The sequence below is a fragment of the Grammomys surdaster genome, unplaced genomic scaffold (assembly GCF_004785775.1).
Source record: "Grammomys surdaster isolate TR1022 unplaced genomic scaffold, NIH_TR_1.0 126091, whole genome shotgun sequence".
NCBI classification, from domain to species: domain Eukaryota; kingdom Metazoa; phylum Chordata; class Mammalia; order Rodentia; family Muridae; genus Grammomys; species Grammomys surdaster.
Window position 1 is genome coordinate 504,249 of NW_021620899.1, and position 24,901 is coordinate 529,149.

Consider the following 24,901-nt stretch of genomic DNA (forward strand, 5'->3'; position numbering starts at 1 on the left):
TTCCCATTAATAAGTATTTATGTCAAACTTTTAAAAGAATTTCCTTCTATGTGATTTTCTAGAATAAGTAATTAAGTATAAAAAGTTTCTTGAAAGGTTGAAATATTTTATTTGGAGAGAGAAGTATAATGTGAATATACAAATGTAGCACATGAATATAGTAACCCAGAGCAAAGTTCAAATACCGAGGTCAAACTTTTTTAAGATACTTGACAGAACAAAAGACAATAGGTCGGAGGGTCTTTGTTGTGAACTGCAGAGGAATTCTGAAAGCCTGAGAATTGGATAAGGACTTGATCTCACTGTAAAAGTAGTCATTGATGTCTTGGCGAGAGAATATTAGGTATCTGCTGATGTGACTGAAAACAAAGCATAGCAGAAGAGATACACTGATAAGCGTACATCAGCGAGATTGTTAGTTTTGTTCCAGACGGATGCAGTAAAGCAAATATCACAACATAAAATCAATCAAAAAGCTTTCCGGTTCTCCAGAAACCATATGTATACTACATTTATTTACATAGTACTGTAATTGTGCAATAACATTCTCTTTTAAAAGTATATGCATGATAAAAATTTAAAAATACTTAATTGCTAGAAAACAGGAACAGCCTCCTGAGCCCTCATGAGTCATACTCTCAGTGGACGTAGGACTCCTCTTGACTGCTCCTTGATGGGGCTGGGTTGCTGAAGGTTAGGGAAGGGGTAGTATAACTATTTCTGAAAGCATATAACAAGATTGCCTTATCAGTTGATACTTTCGTGAAAGATCACTGTCATGTGGAAGCTGTAGCAATTGGTGCATATTGGACTTTCCCAAAATTATACTGACCCCCCCTCAAAACTCTGCCCTCCATTCTGCTGTTCAGGTTCCCCTTCCCCACCTATAATGGCTTGATTACCCTGCAGTAGCAATCTGGGAATCCTGAGACAAAGCAGGATGGGGATAGCTGGGAGCAGAAGAGACCTCAGGAGGTGGTGAGCACAGTGAAAACAGACTCTTGGGAGGCAGCTTCAGCGAGACAGCCTGTTTTATGAGGGGAACAAAGGCTACTTGACCCTTTGGGGATTGGGTAGGGGCTTTGGGAGTAAGTATACATCTTTGGCAGGGGTCACAGTGCTGGGGATGCCATATTTGCATAGGGAGGAATTCCTGTGGTTGCCAGACATGACTCTATAAAGGGGTTACATGACCTCTCATGGGCAAAGGTGGGGGCACAGGGCTATGTGCCCTGGGACATGCAGGCCCGTGGCAGGGTGGGGAACCATCTAGTCCTGCAGATTTTTGGATAGATTTCTGGGATTTGGACACACCTCAACCCCAGTCTTGCTCTGAGCCTGCTCCACCCCGGTCCCCTGACTCCTTAGCCCCACATATTATCAGCTGTATTGATGAATATTCTGAATCCTATGTTATTTGAGTAGTCTTTGCTGTGTCTTCATCAGGATTGGTTTTCATCACTGGAAACTCTTTGCCCTTCTATAATAATTACTCCTCAGTCATTAAGTCATTATGATGAAATTCTAGTCACTTAGTCACATATTCAGACTGCATTTCCAGTTCTAATATGAAATTTCAGCAAATACAGTCCACAGTTCTAGTTCTCTTGCTATTCCTACCCTCCTTCAGATGCTGCCTCCCCTGGTCCTGAATTTCTTGGAATTACCAGTGTTCAAATCAGCTTTTTATACGATGCCTTCCACAAATCACAGATGTTAATGTTTATATTAAGAATGTTGAATCCTTGATCCTTTCCAAGTGGCGTTCATTTTCCTTTGGCAAGACTCATCAGGAAAATCACTGTCTAAAACAAATACATTCTTTAAAAAAACTGTATTTCTTAAATAAGATTTGGAGCTCCTCATTGATCCACAGGCTTCAAAATGGATGCTGTGTTAGGTGTGACAGCGTTAAGTTTGCTATATATCTCCATCAGGCCCTGGGGAGCTAGGCACAGTGGCAATGAATAGTAATATTTTAAAAAGAAGGCTTTTTTCCTAAGAAGCAGATTTCAGTAAGCCATGCTTAAGGAAGTAATACCAACCAGGTTTTGCTATTTCAGTTACACAGCACAGGGAGAGTACATTTGGTATACTTCTAAAGATAATTTTGGGGAAATAATTGTGAGAATGTTAAGTGCCATCAGCTTCATCTTAGGGTCTTTAGCTTCATTCACCCCTAACAAGATAATCAGGCCTATGTTGTGAAGCTTTGAAGCCAGCATTGTCGTCTCCTGTCCATCTATGAAAGTCTAACGTGACATCTTTTTCATTTACACCAAAAATGCCGTCACTTAGCCACCTCCAGTATTGTCTGTAGCTAGATCATCTGGATAGTTCCACAGTTTCTGTATCAGCATCTTCTGCTTCGTTTCACATTCTATCTCTAGACCTTTTGAGCCAACCTCTGCTAGCTTTATATTTTCCTGTGTACATTGCTCACCTCTGACCTTTATTGAGTTAAGTTAAGGTCTTTCTCTGAGTTAGGCTTTTGCTTAGTAAATACCACAGTGAATATGCAGTGCACCATTTCGTACCAGCAATAAGACTTAAATTCCCTTGTCATTCATGTATACAAAGCAGTAGGAATGTCTGTTTGCTTCAAGAACTTCTCCTTTTGTTTTACTACTTAGCTAGTTGGTATAAGAATCCTAGTTTGACATGCCTTTCTTACTAAGTATATTTATTTCCAGCTTTTAATTTAAACTGGTGTCTGTAAGAGTTTGTTTCACTTGAACACTTAGGATCCATTGTCAGATTATTGTTTGACTTAATTTCAGTATTGTTAAATCCCAGGAAAGGGTGGAAATGGAGAACAAAAGTTAGTGAATCAGTCAGAACACAACCTTTATTGGGTTCATGGCCTTATACAGGAGTTTTTCATAGTGTCCTAAAATTCTACTAAAACTGAAAGCAAAGGTCACTGATTACAGATAACCATAGTATGTAATAACAATGAATCAGGCCTGTAACCCTATCTGTTTGGAATGCAAGTCAACTGGATAACATGTTAAGGATATAGAACGGGTTCTAGGCCAGCCTGGACTACTTAGTAAAACTGTCTTGAAATAAGAAGTGAAAGTCTTGTCTGGCATGCATGAAACCTTCAGCTAGGTTCCTAGCACTGCTACTGCTCCTGTAGTCTTAGTGTCCCCGAATTGGGCACATTAGTAAATCGTGACACGGGTAGAAAGCGAGCAGGTCCTTTTGGAAAACTAGACTTGTTCAGTATAGGACTATCACAGCCTTCAATTTATCAGGACTACAGAATGTCTGGAGAGGCAGTAATACAAGATATGCCTGTGTCTACAGAAAGCAAAAATAATAATCTACAAGGAGTACATACTTGTGTGGTACTCATATGAGAAGACCATGGTATAATTATAATATCTACAAAATTTGGAGGAAAAAAGCATACTGAATCAAGTTGTACTTTCTCTATGAAATCAGTAGCAGGCATTCTTGAGCCTGCAGGAATTCCAGCTGTAGTGCCAGTTAGTACTGGCACAACTAGTTGCTGGGAGCCAGCTGGTGGCATGTGACAGGAGTGAGCAAAGCTCTGAGAAGATGACTGCTGATGAACTTGGAGTAAGATGCAGCCATGGCCCAACTACAGCACAGAACACAAAGAAACTAATGAAGTGTGTGTGAGCACAGCACACGTATGGATTTCTATATTTCTCACAGCAAAAACATGCTGCCTATAATTCACATTCAGAAAATAAAACTGGTTTTGATAATTTTCTCTATCTTCAAAAGGGATCATTTATTTAAAGATCATTCTAAATATTTAACTCTTTTAGATTAATTTCATTTCCTTTTTTCTTATAAATTCAAAGAAATAGAATTCACAGTGTTAAGTCTTTGAAATTGTATAACCAGAGTAATCTCAATTCTTTAAAACTATAACAAAGCGGTTAAGAGTCAGAATTCTTAATTCAGTTTGCCAGTGTGACATACAGTGTTACTGATCTATTTGCATTCATCTGTAAAATGCAAATAAGTTCATCAGTTTATCTATGTAAAGCTCTTACCACATTTTTGCACTTACTTGTGTGTGTGTGTTCACACATACGTGTGCACCATGCCCTGTATATGGGCGACAGAGGGCAACTTGCAAAAGACAGTTCTTGTCTTCCATTATGCAGGTCTCTGGAATTGAACATGTGTTGCCAGGCTTGGCAGCAAGTACCTTTTACTCACGGAACCATTTTACCTTCCCTCTATATAAAGTTATTATATAATATTTCTGACATGTTTGCCATAGTTACCTCTTCCCTTATCTCCTACTATTCGTAGTTATAGATCTATAACCATTATTGCCAAATGTTAATAATTATTATTTTTGAGTAGTGAGCTTTGGGTTGTTCCCTCCTTTATTTTTATTTTTTTCTTTTTTCTCCTTCTCTTCTCCCTCTTGCTCTGCCCCAGCTCTCTTCTGGCCCGCTCACTCTGGCCCAAAGTACACCGTAGCTGCCTTCAGACACCCATATGAGGGCATCAGATCTCATTACGGTTGGTTGTGAGCCACCATGTGGTTACTGGGATTTGAACTCATGACCTCCTGAAGAGCAATTACTCTTAACTGCTGAGCCATCTCACCAGCCCTGTTTCCTCCTTTATACAAATCTTTATTGGTTGAATTTTTTTCTTCAAAACAATACAAAGCCCTTTCTTTAAAATCCAAATAATTTTTAATTTTTTCAGTTCTTTTTTGCATCTGAGGTCACAGTTTACAAGCCTAAAGATGTGTATTTTTAAAATGTCCCTCATGTAATTCTCATGTTATATGGGGCTTAGAAAGCACTTGAAATAGACAACTCTCTCTCACCTAAGCAAGCTTCCATAATTAATATCCAGCATGGCTGAGTGACGTCGTCTTTCAGTCTAGTGTACTGCATGCAGTATGACTGAAGAATCTGAGAGAAAAAGACATGCTCTTATCAGAAACCCAACTGGGCTTTGGGAATACATTCCACCTTCACAAGGTGACTGCTTTATTGTAGGAGCAGGAAAGAAAATAGGAGTTCACAAATCGTCGTAAAGGCAGGAGTCCCTGAAATTGGAAGGACAACAACGGGGAGGAGCCTTCATATGCTCTGACTCGGCTCTGAGAAGAGTAAGTGTGGATGGCAGCATCAGACAACATCCCAAAGTATTTTAAAATTGGAAGCAGATTATAAAACACCAAGCGTTTCTCTGCATCTCTCCTAGAACGATGCTAACTTTGAGTTTTACTTAGTGTTATTGCCACCTCAACTGTTTATTTTCTAAATTGGTATAGTCAGCCTTCTATATCCAGGCACTTCATATCCATAAATTGAGCCAACCATTGATTAAAGCTGTTGGAGAAGTGCATGTGTAATAAGCATGTGCAGTCATTTTCCTTATCCTTTTCCCTAAACAATACAGTGTAAAAACTATAAAAACATATCACTTATATTGTATTCAATATTATGGATTCTTTAAATACACTGAACGTATATAGGAGACTTGTTATATGTAAGTACCTTTCCATTTTCTGTAGAAGATTTAGCCATCTGTGGATTTGCTTATTCTGGAGGAATCCTAGAACCAATTTGCCACGGGAGCGAAGAACAACCTTAACTGTCCAGAGTGGCAAGTACCTGGCTCACCTATCCTGACTACGCTCTTCTTCCTCCTCCTCACTAGTTATCACTGTCTCAGTCTCTTCCCAGGTCTCTTATACTTTGTTGGTCTTTTCTCATTTGCATTGATAGCTAGTGTAGGTGAACCCAGTGAAGCATTCCATAAATACAGTGGTAGAGCTTTTTCAGTTTGGTGGTTATGATAGTGGTGATTATTGGCTTATGCCAATTATCTTTTAAGTTCTTCTTCCCGACTCTGTGTATGTATTTTGTCCTTTCTATTAATGCTGATTGTTTGAAAACGAGGAATTTAATGGATAAAACATTGATATTTCTTAAGCAGGTAGATGAGAGTGCAAATCTCTGCTTTGTAATTGTGCTAACCATTTACATAACATGGAAAGGAGTTAGATGCAAATACCTTTCCATTTTTTCATTACATTACTTATACTGCCTAATATAGTTATACTATATTGTGTTGGAAATAGTGTTAAGGGAAAGTCTGTATTACCTGTTGACTTTTAAAGATTTAGTGTATGTGTGTGTGTGCGTGTGCGTGTGCATGCACATGCAGAGTATGCATGCATGAAAGCCAGGAAAGACCATCAGATCCCTCAGAGTCAGAATTATAGGTGCTTGCGGTCAAAATTGCCAGCTTGTTGGAGGCAAATTGGTTCCAGGACTCTCCCAGAATAACTAAATGCACAGATAGCTAAACCTTCTCTAGAAAATGGAAAGGTGCGTGTATATAACAAGTTACATGGGGCTAGTGTCTGCACTTTGACCTTCATAATGAACTGTTTCCCCAGTTTGACTTTTTAAACTTGGTTTTCTTGTAAAATGCACATTAGGAGAATAGAAAGTGAACTAGTGTATGGCAGATGCTTAGCACTTTTGGAACTTCTCTTAGAGAATGAGAAAGTATATACTTAAAGCCACCCTCATCCGTGTTTATAACTGCCATGTAGTTGACTGTTAACAAACTGTTAAAAAGAGAGGAACTTGGTTGTGAAGCAGTTAGCAAGTATTCTTGGAGCCCGCACTGTTCCAGGCACCGTACTGAATCTGATGATAGACAGACGCACTGGAGCTTTGTGAGCCAGTATGTTAGCAGTGAGACTTGAGCATCCAGACTCTATGTCCAGCAATGCTGCAAAACAGGGACTTGGAGAAGAAAGCAGCTAACTTCTGTTACAGGGCCAGGTGAAGCTTTGCTGGACATGTTTCTTCTGTTGTCGTTACTCAGCTCTGATTTGGAACCAGCCACAGTCATCATACACAGACATAGATATGGATGTTTTTTAAATAAAACTACATTTTTAAAAATAAGAACCTATATCCCAAAACTTCGTTGACTCTGCCCATTCCCTACCCATCCCTGGGTGGGTGGTGCACATATATCTAACTGTTGAAAAGTTATTATCTGATTGTAGCACACAGACCAAGTGTTAATTATGTTTCTATTGAAGTAGGCAGTGATACAGGCCATTCTTTGGGGTCTTTGGGGCTGCATGCACTTAATTACCCTCATATTTAGGTCTTTCATCTTCTTATGCTGCTCAGTTTGTGCAAATGCTCCTAGGCTCCACCTTCTACTTGCTTGTAATTGTCCACAAAGGGCTGTTAAAACAACACATAAAGAGGTAAAGTTATAGGTAAGGAGAGGTCAGTACTATTAGACCCGTTGTCTTACAGAAGGGAAAGGATCAACTTCAACACAAATTAAACCTCAGAATATTTCTTTATGATAATGTAGACCACTTAATAATTCTGTAACCAGGTACTAATTCAAAATTATTATTTGTTTTATTATTACTTATTTTATAATTATTACTATTTTTCTTTTTTACAGAAATACATTCCTAGGAAATGGCCTCTAAATCTTGGCTGAATGTTTTAACCTTCCTCTGTGGATCAGCAATAGGATTTTTTTTATGTTCTCAACTATTCAGTATTTTGTTGCAAGAACAGGCTGCTGTTCAGCCTAGCATGCTTCATAATGATCCTCATGCAAGACATTCAGATGATGATGAACACAGTCAACTCAAAGGACAAATGAACTTCAATGCAGATTCTAACCAACATAAAGGTATGGGCTGTGTTAGGAAAAAGTATTTAGTTGTTGAGTATGTTGGGAATCTTGTTCCTCTTTATACCAATAGACTAAAATGACACCTGTGTGTTTAGATGTGAAGGTGACTTTGGATTTATTTGCCTTGGGAGAAAAACCCATGATTTGTTTAAGAAGTTAATAATTAAAAATTAGCTCTAAGTTGGAGATGGTTCTTAAAACAATGACACAAGAAAGACATGAGCTTGAGGAAATGTTTCTGTAGGGTCAGTTTTGCTATGACTTATATAAATTGTTTAGTTTTTGTTTAGTCCTGTTACCATAGAGAAAGATTACGATGTATATTTAAGTTTTAATTTGCATTTTGTCAGTGATTAATCACTTTTTTGTTTTGAGAGTAAAAGAGTAACAAAAGTAAGTGCATGTTACAGTGATTTCATTTTCTCCTTTTTGCTGACACCAGTCTTCTTTCACAGCTGTCTTCGTCTTCTGTGTATCCCTTGAGTGTTGGTTTCTCTAAGTTTCTGTCCTTTACTTTTGGCTGTGTGATGTCACCAACTCTTGAAACTTTGACTTCTATCTTTTCCTTACTGAATTTATCTTCAGTCCCTTTCCAAACATTGAGAGAAAGCATTTATTAACATAATCAAACATCTCTGCAAAATGATTTGGTAGAACAGAATACACGTAGCCTAGAAATAATTGAAATTGCAAAATGGAAAAGGTCCCTCCAATTAAGATTTGGTTCTTTTATCTTCCTAGCAGTAAATTGTGTCTTTCTTGCCCTTATACAGAGATTGAGGATTAGGTTATCAAAATCTGATTGTATGTTATCAACTAACTCACATTTGTAGTGTAACAAATTGTCCTGTTGCATGACTGTTTATGCACAGTTGTTCAGTGGTGCTTTCTGTTCTTACAAAGCAGTTTACTTGCCCAGTACTTACTCTTCTGCACAGGTCCAGACTTATGCATTACTGGGAAGCTATGCTGGACCTTACTGTATGCACAGATATTTGATAAATATTTGTTACCTTCATGAACAACCTGTGGGTCATGCTAAAAATTACCCCATTCTTACAATGTATAAATTAAACTCCTTTTTCTGTCCACTCAGAAACATTATTTTTTTTTTCATTTTCTCCAGCAACCATCCATGTAAGCTGGGAACTATGAAATTGGGGATATGTTGTTTTTACATTGCAATTGCTATTGAATTTTAACAGTGCTATATTGCTGTCTTCCAAGATCTCTTGCTCTTAAATGTTTTCCCTAAGTCAGGCTTGCAGCTGCCTGCACATACCTACATTCTATTACATTTCCTCATGCCTTCTCTGGCCCTTTCTTTTAGTGAGTTTTTCCTGAAGACCCAAGTCCTACATCATCTTTCTAGTGGCTTCATTTCTCCCTCCTCTGATCCGCCCAAGTTCTTAGGACTCTCACTTACTAGTCCTCTCACCTCCTTTCCCCTGAGCATACAGAACCCTTTCAACGTTCATTTGTCAGGCTGGATGTAGAGATGGCTTAGTGCTTAAGAATATTAGATGTTTTTCTAGAGGGCCTGGGTTTAGTTTTCAGTACCCACATCGTGGCCTACAACAGGTACCCCAATTGTAGAGCCATCATTTAGCCCCTGTTGGCACTGCATGCATGTGGTTTACTGACATACATGCAGACTAAACACCCACACACTTGAAAAACATATATCTACTTGAAAGATCCTTCTGTCACAGCACTTCTTACTATGCAACAATTCCTGGTTTATTTGTGAAGTTCCCTGCTAAACTGGATTTTGTTCTGGTAAGAAATGTGTCTTGTTCATATTTCCACTCCTGTGCTAGCACATAGCTAGTACAAAGTAAATAACAAATGAAATATAGATAAAATGAGAAAACTAGAAAAATAGTGTTCTGGAAGTGAGAAGAAAAAGATGTTCAGTCTATACATTTAGAGTGTGGTGAGTAATTTTTAGCGTTACCCACATCTTGTGGTCCATGAAGATAACAGATATTTATCAAATATATGTGCATACAGTGAGAAGATTGATCAGACCCCAGCTGTGGGGTAAAGCTGTCTTGTCTTCCTCCATGTACTATACCATTTCTTGCTGTTCATCCAGGGTGAGATGAGTCTTTGTGGCTAAGATTGATTCCTTAGTTCCATGAGCAGTGGATGCTTCCTAACTACAGATTGCAGCTCCTCTTCTGGACTGAGTTCCTGGTACTCCATGGCTTGAAAGTTCTTTCATGCCCTTCCTCGCCTTTTCTTCTGTTCTCTTTCAGTCAGTTAACTAGTTAACTGTACCTCATTGTTAATCCTTTACAGGACCAAGGCTTCAACAGCTAGTTGACCGTTATCTTTAAAAGTGTTGTACCTTAGGATTAACTAGAGCTTTCTTATCAATTGTTGCTTATAGATTATATTGTTCTGTAATTAAGTAAGTTGGAATCAGGAGTAAAACACTAATTTGCAAAGTAATTTTGTATAGATATAAAAATAGAAATGCAGTGCTTGTATATATTCCAAAGCCGAGTACTTTTTAATGATTTATAGAAGTATAGGTAGGCCTCTAACAATTGAAAATGAAGAATGCTCCTTCACCACATAATAATTTTAAAAGCCTTGGTATATGGCCACACATTAATGACATATGAGCAGTACTAATTGGACTTGAGTTATTAATGGCAATAAAAACACAAAAGAGGAGCCAGTCAGTGGTGGCACATACATTTAACCCCAGAACTCAGGAGACTGAGACAGGTGAATCTCTGTGAGTTCAAGGCTAGCCTGGTCTACAGAGCAAATTCCAGGACAGCCAGGGATACACAGTGAAGTCCTGCTTTGGGGGAAAAAATAGGGCGTGAAGTTATAAAGTTGGGACAAAAGAGGTGTAACACTAGGGGGATGGGAAGGACATAGTGATGGATAGGTATGGCCAATATACAGTATATAAATGTATACAACTTTCAAAGAAGAAAAGTATGTTTTTAAAAAGTACTAGTCTACATCTTCTAGTTGTACCCTTCCTCCAAACCAGTGCTGTTCCCATTGTGAGCCTGATAGCTTGAGAATTGTTACTACCCAGGTGAGGAGCTTTTGGACCAGGTTTCAGATCCTAAGCTGACGATGGTATTTAGTAAGCATTTTCATCACACCTGGTTGGATGACAGTAGTATTCCACTTTATATTCTGACATGAGCCTCCTATTTCTTTACAAACTGCTAGCCTACAAAAACATCATTGTAGATAATCTCAGAAATCCAACCTCTACCCATTGCTCCGTACTGTTTCTAACTGCTGGGTTTGCATTGGAGTGAGGTGTGTAGTATTATCCAAGCACTCTCAACTCTACATTACTCCTTTGCTTTGAACTGAAGATGTTGTTACTGTGAAAGTCTTCAGGAAGACCTTAGAGTATTTGTACAAATTCATAAATTGGTTCATGGGCTTCAAAAATAATGAACTGTCTTTAGCAGCAGATTTTCTTGTTTTGTTTTCCTTTTTATTCTTCTTTTAGAAACATATTCAAACAGTGAGAAATTTCCAGGGATATTGGGAATTATTACTTTCTTTGTAGTATTAAGTAGCAAGGAGAGACAATATGAAGTGGTACGTGAGTCTGAATTGGTAGGTCTGAGGTGGGGCATGCTATACACCTCACTGCTAAGGGACTTCCCGGATGCTGTTGATACTTTCAGTTGGTTCAGGTAGTAAGCACTTAGGAGCTGGTGATGTTTCAGAGATCTGTAGATAAAATTGACAGGAAATTAGAGTGTCAAGTCACATTAGCTTGTGCCCACTTCACAAAGTCATTAATAATGATGAGTAAATAGAATCTTGGAAATTATTTATGAAAGTTTCTTTGATGTGATTTATTTGGGTTTTACATCTGTGTAAAGGTAACTTTTTAAAAATGTTTGTTTGATAGATGAGAACACAGACATTGCTGAGAACCTCTATGAGAAAGTTAAAATTCTTTGTTGGGTTATGACAAGCCCTCAAAATCTAGAGACAAAGGCCAAACATGTCAAAGCTACATGGGCTCAACGTTGTAATAAAGTGTTATTTATGAGTTCGGAAGAAAATCAAGACTTCCCTACTGTGGGATTGAAAACCAAAGAAGGCAGAGAGCAGCTGTATTGGAAAACAATTAAAGCTTTTCAGTATGTGCATGAACATTATTTAGCAGATGCTGACTGGTTTATGAAAGCAGATGATGACACATATGTCATAGTGGACAATCTAAGATGGCTTCTATCGAAGTATAGCCCCGAACAACCCATTTACTTTGGGAGAAGATTTAAGCCCTTTGTGAAGCAGGGATACATGAGTGGAGGAGCAGGATATGTCTTAAGCAAAGAAGCCTTGAGAAGATTTGTTGATGGATTTAAAACAGAAAAATGTACACATAGTTCCTCCATCGAAGACTTAGCACTGGGAAGGTGCATGGAAATTGTAAATGTAGAAGCTGGAGATTCCAGAGACACCATTGGGAAAGAAACCTTCCACCCATTTGTACCAGAACACCACTTAATCAAAGGTTATCTACCGAAAACATTTTGGTACTGGAATTACAACTATTATCCTCCCATAGAGGTAAGTCTAGAAGTTATTATGTTATATAAATACCTGGGACTAACTTTTGTTTACCTGAAAATTAAAAAAAAAAAAAAGACTAGTTAATATGTACATGTTTCATTAGTACCAATAACCAGAGCTTTTTTTTTTTTTTATAAATGTATATACTGACAGTATAGTAAAGCAGATGAGAACAGAGAGGCCCCGGGCAGTCATTTAGTAGCCTCTATAGATTAGCCGCTAGCATACTGTGACTGGCATGTAGAAGTTAATACAGTCATCTCACAGTTTTCTTATGTGCTACACGAGGAGGCCCAGGGTAAACGGGCATACTCATAAAGAAGTGACTGTAGAGAACGACAGGGACTCTAAACCTGTGGGTCGTAACTCCTTTGTAACCCTTTAACTGCAGAAATATTTACATTGTGATTCATAACTAGCAAAATTACAGTTACAGATGAGCAACCAAAATAATTTTAGGTTTAGGGACCACCACAATGTGATAAAAGTCTGCTAATTGAGGGTGAAGTCCACCATTGACTGGATAGCCTCTGAGGCTCAGCACGTAATGGAAGACACCCTTCATTAGTTGGACTTGTTCTCTGACCTTGTCTGGGAAATTCTAAGTGCCAACACTGCCTCTACCTGAGGAATGCCACATAGCCTCAGTTAGACTGTAGGATCAACTTACTGTCTCCTGATGCAAACCCATTCAGTTGGCACGTGAGATTATTGAAATGCTTCTCCATGGTAATGAGGCCTTTCGGTACCCTAAGCCTTTAGTCTATCCTTCATGTTTCTACCCACCATCCTCCAAAACTTTATAAGCCTTGAATCACCCAAAATAAAATTGATATGACTCTCCTGCCGCTGGTCCTGGTGATGTTATTCACCAGATATACTCACAGGACTTCCTAACTCAGAGGACTTCCAAACTCCCCTCCCCTTGTTCGTCCCTCATCATCATCTCTGCTCCCTTTGCCATGTGGACTGTATGAGCCAGTGATCCACAAGAGCAGGGAGAAACACAACCACAAGATGAGGAACTCTGTTAAAGAGTTGGACATTAGGAAGGAGAACCATTGTTCTAAAGACTAGAGGTGCAATGGGCTACCATGGTTTTGGTGATTAAGGAGGAGACATGGAACAAAGCTTTAGGTAAGGGTAGGGAGAGAGCTATGTGAAGGTCTAGACAATGAGTTTTATAGTTATCAGGGAAAAAATAAGGTTCAGAAAGACTAGATTCAAATACTGTTCTTCCATTTCATAGTTAGGTGATCTTACTGTAGATCTAGCTTATCTGTGAGCCTCAGTTTCTTCTTTAGTAAAATGACTGTGTCTGTTTCTTATTTACTTGTAATTACAATGTAGTCTATAGCCCAGGACAGTATTTAATGACAAGCTTGTCTCTAGTATCCTAATGTACATTAAATCAGAACTGCGTGAGTTGTATTAACTATAAACTATCTCAAAAGAGTACACATCTAACTTTCCCAGGTATAAATCTATTGCCACATTTGCCTCAGATATTTTCAGAATAAAAGTGTTGTAGACAGTTGACGCTTGTGTGCAATTGTGTCTAGTTTTTCCTCTAACCACTACTACCAGGAATTAAATGTTATTCATTACCATTGCAAGCTTTTACATTTTCCCTACATGTTGATATGTGCATAAATAAGTCAGCATTGTTTCATAGATTTTTTAAGATCAAATTATGCCTTAGACATCTTACAAATTTCTATTTTTACACATTGAATTTTATTAACATTGATAAATTTCTGTTTCATTCATCTGAGTTCTAAGTGATAATTTGATATATGAAAATGCTATAATTAATTCATTTTGCTGCTGATTAGAGAAAATCTATATGCCTATTATAAGCACCACTACAGTGGATTACTCAAAGGATTATAAAGCATAGCTTGAAAAGAGTCTGAAAGACTCTGTTATTGATTATTAATGCTTTTTAGGCAAGTTACTAGTTCTTTATGCTGCCTTTTTCTGGCCCTAACATCCTAATAATACACTTCAGGGCACCTCCCACTCCAAACCAGTACTTCCAAATGGTATAGAACGTTTTCTGCTATTATAAGAAGACTTTGATGTTTTTTTCTTAAGTTCTGAACCCCTTCCCATATAAAAATATATTCAAATTCATCATTATAAATCATGAAACAGATATACTCAGATACATATATTTTATACAGAATGTAAGATATTCTGTACATGTACAGCAGTAGCAAAGAGATGCTTGCCATTTTATAAGCAGTAGACTATCCTTCCTTCTTTTCAGGAGTGCTTTACAAAAAGGCTGTATTTAGAAATATGCCTTATGTGCTCGCTTCGGCAGCACATATAGAAATATGCCTTATATAAATAAAATAGATACACTGTTTTCTACTTGAATCATAGTGGCTTTTAAATGGATGGCAAAATTTTGTTGTCCGTATAAAAATGTATTCCAATAGGTGGAAGATTCTAAAAATGAAAGTATTGAAGTTGCATAAATCTTTTAAAATTACCCATTCTTTTTTAGAAGGTTCTAAAGCACTCAACATGAAACCAGAATTCCATTATTCATTTATAATTCAATAATTCTTTTCTTTGCAGTATGAATTATTGTCTTCAAAGAATTTCTAAATACACATATTTTTCTCTGTAATCATCACAGAGAATATAGATCTTAGCCTTGTTTTAGAGTCTTTGGTGTAATTAGTTTGTTTTGATTGTTGTTCTTTGTGAGACAAGAGGCTGCTCTTGAACCTCCAATTATCTTCCAATTTTTGAGTGCCATGATTCTAGGCTGTACCATTATGTCTAGTTACAAAATTGTTTAGCTAGCAAGTTACGGTATAAGATAGTCAGAATGATCAGAATTGTATAGTTCAGAATGACAGAATCTAATTTATTCTTCATTTCAGATATTTTTTTACATTAATTTTAGTCTGTCTGAAGCAATGCATAGTTTAGATGGAGATTTTTTGAAATTATTGTAGTATCAATTCTTAGACTCTTTATAGTGCAACTTCATTGTATACTACAGAGCATCACCTATAGTAAGGGCAGGATCTGGGATTTCATTCTATGTGGTTGTTCTGATTGGATTTGGCCAACATTGTTTTGAACCTTTTACCTTTAAAATGTTTTTTTCTCCCCTCCCCCCTTTAAAATGTCTTTAAGCAAATAAGGACGTATTGTTCTCCTTCCTTTTCTTTCTCAAAGTGTTTTGGCAACTGTCGTGTCTCTTTTTTTGTGTATAACTCATTAGTTTAGTGAAAATGATATCTTTACCCATAAAGTTTTTAGAGTCCTTGGTGAAATTTTATAGTTTCCATCAGATCATTGTATGTCATTGTTTATTATTTTTGATTTAATTATTTTCCTTTGTGTGAGTGTTTTGCCTGTGTGTATGCCTGGTGCCTCAAGAAGATCAGAAGAGGGTGTTGGATCCCCTTACTGAAGTTACAAGGTGGTTGTAAACTACCATGTATGTAAGGGCTTGGAACTAAACCCTGGGTCCTCTGCAAGAGAAACAAGTGCTGAGCCATCTTTCCGGATCCGGATGGCTATGTTTCATCTTAAATAGTTCCTTGCGTAATTAGTATAGTTGATACTATCTTGCTTGGGCTTTTAGTCTTTCTTAACTGGCTTATATGAGAATATAGATAGTTTGTTTTCAGTACTGAACCCAAGGCCTCATGCATGCGAATGTGCTTTATCCCAGACCTTTGAGAACTTTTAAATGTAACTTTGCATCTGACTGTTACAACAGTTATAACAGTCAGATTTGTTTATATCTGATGATTTTCTTTTGACATGAAACTTGAAATCTTTTAGTAATTTGTAGTCACCCACAAAAAGCTCCTTTTTCTTTCCTGCAACTATAGTTCTTGTTTAGTGAATATATTTTATTTATAATGCTTAAGAACAATATCTTAGGCTTCTACCAAAAATGTCAGACAAATAAAACCTTATTCTTTGTAATAGCTTCCACTTTAATTTGAAGAAATCAAAATGTTTAAATGGTTAAGAAATAAAAAAAAATACATATAAGAAAATACAGCTTCAGTTGCAGTTGCTTTGGGAGTTCCCGGTTTGGTTTTAGGTACTTAGGGACTGAAAGAACTGTTGGCTTTTTCACCATCTGATGGGTTAGATCTCCTCAAGTTTTGATGCTTCAGTGTTTTAAAACTAGTGTGGATATGTGAAATGTGGGCTGTGTGCCACTTATTAACAATGTCCCCTTCTGTTTTAGGGTCCTGGTTGCTGTTCTGATATTGCAGTTTCTTTTCACTATGTTGATTCTACAACTATGTATGAATTAGAATACCTCGTTTATCATCTTCGTCCATATGGTTATTTATATAGATATCAACCTGCCTTACCTGAGAATATACTAAAAGAAATTAATCAAGTAAACAAAAAAGAAGATGCAAAAACAAAATTAGGCAACCCTTGAAAGCAGGCCATGAGTGGACTGAGGTTAAATGGCCTACATTGCACTGAAGGACTCCTGCCTTTCTGACGGAACACTGAAATCCCAGTGAGGAACTCATCTGAAGTGAACATTCCATATAAAAATCTTTTAAACGGATGACTATAAACTGAAGCATTTAAAGAGCTGTGAAGTTTGATAAAATGTGTTTTGATACAGTAATATATAAATATAAATGAATATATATGAAGAATTTGTGTTTTTAAATGGTGACAGAAGAGCTAGAAAGACTGTTTCTGACTGTTCCTGACAGTATGTTATCACTAAAGTTGGAATGGTTATTTTGTAATCACCTTCTGCACCACACCAGTTAGAACACAATGCTGAACAGATCTGCCTTAAAAAAGAAAGAAATGCTGTTGCTCAGTATTGTTTCTCAGCTAATATGTCTATGCTACAAACCAGCCTTCCAATTGCCGAAAGAAAACTTTTCTGTGATTATATTACTTATAATTGGCAATGTTTCCTCAAGAAGAAGTAGAATAAGAATGGCACTTACCCCAGAGTGCACCGGTTAACCACATTTCCAATTATTATGGGCCTTGACTACATTACATACTTAGTTCTCTCTATAATCAGTCTTACACCAAGTCCCCGTTGTCTCCTTTTGAAATATTTGACTCTTGAATACCATTTTCATTATTAATGCTTATTTACTCAAAGCATTGGCAGCATTCTGTAAAACATGCATTTTGAAACATTTTGTTCCCAGATTCACCCATTGTTAATTGTAGGTAACAATTAAATTTATTGCTGTTTGGACAAGCTTTTCTTGTACTGGTACCACTCTCAGGAATTATTGATTATTTAGAAGTCTTTCCCAACTACATAATTGTTCCTTTTATTTTCATCCTGTGGAGATGAGACTTGTTTGTGCCTTTCATAACTTGTTTAAAGCACTTTTAAAATTAATTTTTATGTCTGATGTGGCAGGTAACACTGGCAAAAATTTTTGAATAAAGCTTTTTGCCAGAATTAATTTAAAACACAAGAAGTAAAAGCTACTTAAACAAGCTAAAATGTCATACACTTTATAAATAACAACATATTTCCTGCTGACTTCTTATTTGGGGATAAGTCTTGCCAGCAGTAATTCCAACAGAGCAAAATTCCATTCAGACTGCCATCAGAAGCAATCTATATCACTCTGACTTCACTGGCTGCTTAAAGAGTATCTGAAAGGATAGAACCTTGTTTTTGTCATCATCAATACTAAACGTAGAGCAGAATATTTTGCAGATTTCCCATAAAATTATTTTTAATTGTTAATGATTTACATTTCATTATGCTAATTTTGCATCATTAGTACACCACCAAGTCTATAGCTTGGCTAAATAACAAATATAAATAATTTATACTTCTTGTGCCAAAACCATGACCTTTATAGATGATATATTAGACAGGATATTTCATTGACTAGTTATGGATCACTCTGTCCCTATAATGAAAATACAAAACAAATTTACAAATTTAATTTGGTTTAGGTTGTTTTTATTGGTGCCCTCTACCAGTGTCCTAGGCCTTCTAGTCTGTTTTTTTTGTACAGCTCTTTACCACGGTTTGGATATGAACTTGTCTGTATTCCATACGTGCTACTCTTCTTTACTAGCAGAGTAAATGATTTATCCTAATCATCCAAAATCCTTAACATTTACTCATAGCAAATGAATGCTGCAATGAATCTGGGCTGCAAAGCCAGGCAGCCAGTTCCTCCTCCATCACTATTTATGTAACCTTGAGCAATTTACTTAATTTCTGTGTGCCTCCATTTCCTCATCTATAAATTAGGGATAATGATACTACCTACCTCACAGGATTTTAATGAGGATCATAGAAATGAATATACATAAGGCTATTAGAACACTGTCTGGCTCAGAAGGGGCATGATTTTATGTATAAGGTTTTATTCTGTTACCTTGGAGTATAAATAATTTGATTTAGATGAATGAAATTATCAGATAAGATCAGAAGGAACTGTATTGCACATTTCTTAAAATGCAGAATATGTAGTATTCATCTAGTGCCTGCTGTATGCCAGATACTGCTCCTATTCTGTACATTTGTGTTAATCCTCATAAATTGGGTGTTAGTCCCATACTATAGGTGAGGAGACTGAGGCTCAAAGAATTCAAGTAATGTTTCCAGTGTCACAAAGCTAGTAAGTAAAAAGGCTGGGATCTATAATCAAAACCTACGTGTTGTTTGTATTATGTTAGCCTTAGGGTTAGTGATATGAATATGTGGAATAATTACACACACACACACACACACACACACACATATGATTAGTACATAACTTCTGGAACTTTTGGCTAGTAATAGTTGAAATTGGTCAAACAGCTAAGTGGGTATGCTGATTGTTAAATTGTGATTCTCATACTCTAGCTACAAGTTAAGATGGAGATCTCAAGGTTTGACTTTTAGCATGGGGCCCTGTAGTATGCATTCTTACCAGATACCTTCTAGTGAGAATTATTAGAGTAGCACTGCTGAGAGCTTGTTGGAGCTTGTTCTTGTCTTCAGCCCAGCCTGGATCTAAGTCAGAAACTCAAGACAGGGCCTAGCAGTTTGATCTGAAAAAGTAATTTTAGTAATCCTATGTTGAGAACCATTGCCTGTCTACCTACATAATTTTGGTGCAAATAGTCTTTGGAACACACTCAGGATTTCTGCCCAGGAGAGAGGCATTTTTCAAAGATTCTTTAAAACATGTTTTAAATCAGTATAGTCCAGGATCATACTATATTAAAAATAAAATCCTATAAAATTCAAAGGGTCCGTGTATCATTGGTTTTGGGAAAATTCTTTACTTCTCTATAATGACTATTACCAGGACCTTAGAATTCTATAATTCTACACGTTTAGTCATTTCACACTGAGTAGTAAGGGTTCAGTGAGTACTAATATGTACATATGAATTCATTAAAACATATGTAAATGAATATCATGAAAATGTCCACGAGTTACTGAAATTTCCAATAGAAATAGAAAAATGCTACTTTATAATATGCCAAGTATTTTCTGCTAATTTATACTATTAGTCTAAGTTTTGTCACTTTCAAAACCTATGTACCTATCCTATGATCTAATGAAGCAAAAAAATTCTCCCAAATATTTCATAGAGCACATTAAGCAAGATTTTATGGTGAAATGATTAATTCACTATCATTTAGGTAAAGATCTCTATCATATGAATAGTTGATTGTAGTGTGGTTTCAAGACATACGACTTTTAACAAAGTCTTATGTTATCTATTAATAATATGCTTGTGTTTTTCTAGTGGGAAGTTCATAGATACAAAGCAGGTTTTTGCCCAGAGTTTTGACTGTTTGAATATATCTAAATTTCATAGATCAGTTTGTTACTATAAAAGGATTCAAAAATAAATCATTGACCAGTTCATACTATGTCTTGAATGTGGTAATTGGGTGTGAGGATTACTGTGTTTGCTAACTGGTTGTTTTCATAGTTGTTTCTTGAGGTTTGTTTTGTTTTGTTTTTACACTCTTAGCTTGTCAAACTGTGTTGCTAGATTGAGGCCCTGTTATACTTGAAAGACATCCCCACTTGATTTGTCAGATCCTACCTAGCTTTGTTCTTGCACTTTCAGTGTCATTCTGTTTTTGATAGTTCCTTTATGCTTAACTTCTAGCTCCTTAGAGTGCTGTCTTCTTGCAGTTGATTTGGGTGATCAGAGTGTTTATCCTTTATGATAGTTTTATACCTAGCACAGGTTTCTCATGAGACTAAAAGTCCAACAATAGTCTGCTGGCTCTCATTGAGCAATCACTTACCCTAATTGAACTTGTACAACCTAAAACAATTCTACATCTACAATTAAGAAAGCAAAGATATGTACCCTCCTCTTAAAAGCAAAAGGCAAACACATTGCCTATAGTTTTGTATTAGGACTTATAGAAACATCATGAGAAATATGGGAGACAAGCTGTGGTATATTTTACACTAATGGAACCTCTATCGATTAAAGATGACTTACAGTCATATATCAGAGCTGTATTGAAATCTTAACACCAATGGAAATGAGAATTTTGTACAGATTCTCTAGAGAAGCAACTGTAAAAGCAGCATCAGAGTTGAATGTACTTTGTTTCGATTCCCTTACCTCTTTTGAGTTTTCAGTTACATTAATTAAGTTTTAGTAACTTTGCAGGGCGCTATAAATTAATGATCTACATGAAGTGTGTTATTAGAGGGAAACTAATCTTACTGCTAAGCAGTGTGTTGTATTATACAGTGAATGTTTGTGTTTTGAAATTTTAAAATTATTTAAAGTAATAGTGTCAATGAAGGTTTAAAAATGTCTGGTGACTTGCTTACTTTAAGTGATCACCAATAAGTCAGAAAAATGTATTTTTAAACGTTTTTTAAAGTGCCTTTTGAGAATTTTTAAACAATTGATTCAAACTGCATAAAATAAATGACCATGTTCAAAAGTTGCTTCATCTGCATATTTTTAACTACTATAAGGGGATGGTTTGGGAGATTTTTCAATTTGTACAAGCTTTCAAAATTGTTCTAGATTATATGTTATATACGGCAACAAAGTATCCCACATGTGATTTAGAATAATGCACACTTAAAATTAGAATATCATCTCACTACGGTCCTACATAGAAGGCTAATGGGGAGAGAAGGGAGGGGAGGAATAAGAGACAGCAAGGAGAGAGAGAAGAAAGATTGCTGTCTTGTTATTTTTATCTTTCCCATAAACTGAGGAATCCATTTATGCGATAAATACACCAAACATCAGCTAGAAGTACAGTAGCAAGCGGGACATATAGGCTCACTGTAATCAGTTTGTCTTTCTAGAGCCAGGAAGTGCATCAGTAGTGTGAACAGTTAACAAGGGAAGTAGTGTTAGGAAAATAAAGTCCTTCAAAAGAGCAGTTTTCTACATGGTGCCTCAGAACTGTGAGAATGGAACCTTGACCTGAATGATAGACATTTTGTGATTTCTGAAGTCATTCATGCCTTTTGAAGTTCTTTGTTCTTGGTATATTAGAAACAGGCTGCCATATTTGCTTAAGCATGTGTAAGCTTTGGGCACGTGTATGAGCTCACTGAGATGTGATGATAGGCTGGGATATTTGTTATCTGTAGTCTTAATTCATCTGGTGCTCAGGTCTGGTAATATTAGGTTGATCTGCTCTATTTAGGGTATAAATCGAAACTGGCTCAGTATTCTTCCTAGGCAGTTGATACAAATGAACAAGCTAACTCATAAAGCATGTAAATTGGCTTCTGGTTTCAGAGGGTTAGAATCCATGTTGGTGGAACAAAGACATGGTGGCAGGAACAGCTGAACTCTCACATCTTAACCCAAATGTAGGAGAAAGAGAACACTGGAAATGCCACCCATCGTCTGAAACCTCAAAACCCACCCCTAGTGACACATCAGCTTCCAACAAAAGCATACCTAGTCCCTCCCCAAACAGTTCCACCAACTGGGAACCAAATATTGAAACATGAGCCAATGGGGGCTATCTTCATTTAAACTTCTACATACAGCTGGTTCGAGTCCATACAGGCAGAGAGCAAAAGCCTGGTAACAGGAGCAGCAGAAAACTCACCTCCTAATCTACAACCATGAAGTGAGAGACCTAATCTTTTGGGTTCAGACTCTATCTCAGAGAACCTGACCTAAGGTTGAACTCAAGCTAACAGACTGATCCCTAGCGCCAGTTTCTAGACTACTCACCAAGACCTGCCTCTAACACCAGTTTTCAGGTTATTCCCCAACAAACCTACACCTCCAGGTTACATGGCTGAAGGAAGGCAGAAGTTAAGTTTATGGTTTAGTCCTAGCACCAGCCAATTATGTTAAAGGCGATAATGGCCTCCCAATCAGGTGTGTACCAGGCTAGATACCACTTTCTTGCCTCTTTTAATGCTTGCCTAAAACTAGGCTCAGAGCTCCACCTTCCTGCTGTGTCAGGGTTGACAGGGAACCCAAGCTGGAGCTTGACTAAAGAGACCCTAATGTGATTGCATCGTATTCAGCTCCATGGTGGTCTTTGAGGGTTCATCGACGTTTCCTCGCACAACAGAAGCAGAGAAAGCTCTAGGAAACTTGCAGGAGTCTTGAAATCCCAGTGGCACACTTCCAACAAAGCCACACCTTCCTAATCCTTCACTAACATTTCCATCAACTGGGACCAAATATTCAAACAAGCTATGAGGGCCATTCGCTTTCAAACCACCACAAGTATGGGTATAGTTGTTTTAATGATTCCATTTCTCATTAAAACTCTTGTCTTTTATCCTTAATATAAACAGCTTTCTCAATGAGGTGAGATTATGTGCTTAGAATAATTGGCCACAGAGATGACTTCTGGCTTATAAAGTAACTTTTGTAACCTGCTTGCCTAGTTGAATTTCTCTGCCCTTTGCCTTTTGATTTCTGCTCCTTCAAACCTCCTAGCCTATTTCCACTTCCAACCATACTCCTGTTGTCTCCCCTCTCTCATCCTGTAGTTCTTTATAAGTTGTTTCCACATTTGGAAAAGCTGTTTTGAAATTGTACTTTATTGGATCCTTAAAGGAGAAATTTAGTTCTCAGTTAATCTGAGCCACTTTCCTATATGTCACTGAAAGAAGACAACTAAAAATATGTTAGCATGACCTAGGGTTGTTTTCTTCCCTAGACAAATGTTTCTAAAACCTACCTACTAAAAATTTCTATACTTAAATTCATACTACGCAGTGAGATAGACTTAATTTACAACTACAATCGATACCATCTTCTTTGGCAAAACTGGCACTTGAGATTTGGACTGGCACTGTCTAAAGGGAGCTCATGTAATCAGACATGCTTTCCCACTTGTTTGAAAGAATGAGGCTGGATATCTTCTGGTTTGCTGGAGGTGAGCTTCATACCATAGTGGAAAAGAGTGCTTAGCGTTCTATAACAGGTGTCTCAGGAAGTGACACTCCTTGCCACACAGCCAGCAGTCTTTGGCATCCACAACTTCAACTCCTGTTATTTTGAGAAGCAATTGTTTCCCAGCTGAAATGAAGCATAATGTGCCTCTTCAGATGGAGGGTAGGAAGGTAACAAAAAGCCTGAAGTTGTCTCCTGGGCATTGTAACTAATTTAATCCCAGGTGGATTGAAGAAAATAGAGGCAAGGTGTTGGGAAGGGATATGTGGAATTACTCAAAAGAAGCAGATTCAAGATCTGTATTAGCCCGAAGTCAGTGGTCTCTAGGAGTTATATGTTGGTTAAATTAGCTCAGATACATTTTCTTTTAATTAGCACATTGTCATCTCTTTGAGATTCCTGGACCTCTAACATTATGAAGCAACTGAGGTTTAATCTTAAAAGTATTTGGAGAATGGGCAAATAATTAGAAAAGGAGAATATTTCCTAGAGCGAAACATCTCTTGGTTTAAGGAACAAAAATAGTGCGTGTATTGTAACCCACCTCAGTTGGGAGAAAAGCACTTTTGTAGACAAAAGATGCTTCAGTACTCAGTATTAAATTAGTCCACCACACAAAAGTTCATTGCTGTATTACTTCATTTTGTTTCACTGTAGATTGAGCCTAGATCCTGCCACCTATAAGTTTTGCCATTGAACTACATCCCCAAACCACCTCTCCTTAAAATTTTGAGATGGGCTCTCCCTATGTTGACCAGGAGGTAGGTTGTGTGTTTGTGTGTGTGTGTGTGTGTGTGTGTTGAACTATTTTAATACTGAGTACTGAAATGTCTTTTGTCTACAAAGGTGTTTTTCTCCCAACTGAGGTGGATAATACATGCATTAGTTTTGTTCTTTATACCAAGAGAGATGTTTCACTCTGTGAAATACATATTCTATAACATACATTGTTATATATATTAATTGTAATATATATAATCATTATATTTTAATATATAATATAATATAAATTAATATATTAATTTATATATTATATTAATATATATTATATACTGTATACTATATATTATATATCATATATTATTTATCATATATTATATATAATTTATATATTAATATATTAATATAAATTAATAATATAATATTAATATATATTAATGATATATAATAACATATAGAATATGTACTTCACAGAGTGAGATATATATATATATATATATATATATATATATATATATATATATATA

General features: G+C 36.7%; 2 protein-coding genes across 2 annotated transcripts in view; both read left to right on the forward strand.

Moving 5' to 3' along the window:
* C1galt1 (core 1 synthase, glycoprotein-N-acetylgalactosamine 3-beta-galactosyltransferase 1) overlaps positions 1-21,210 on the forward strand; it is a 33,123-nt gene extending 11,913 nt beyond the window's left edge. Inside the window, exons 2-4 of the mRNA XM_028755968.1 lie at positions 7,462-7,698; positions 11,609-12,276; positions 16,514-21,210. Of these exons, the coding sequence (XP_028611801.1) occupies positions 7,479-7,698; positions 11,609-12,276; positions 16,514-16,717 (1,092 nt within the window). The 5' untranslated portion in view covers positions 7,462-7,478 and the 3' untranslated portion in view covers positions 16,718-21,210. The remainder of the gene's footprint in view (positions 1-7,461; positions 7,699-11,608; positions 12,277-16,513) is intronic.
* Positions 1-24,901, forward strand: part of Umad1 (UBAP1-MVB12-associated (UMA) domain containing 1) — a 531,474-nt gene that overhangs the window by 12,193 nt on the left and 494,380 nt on the right. The gene's annotated exons all lie outside the window — the stretch shown is intronic.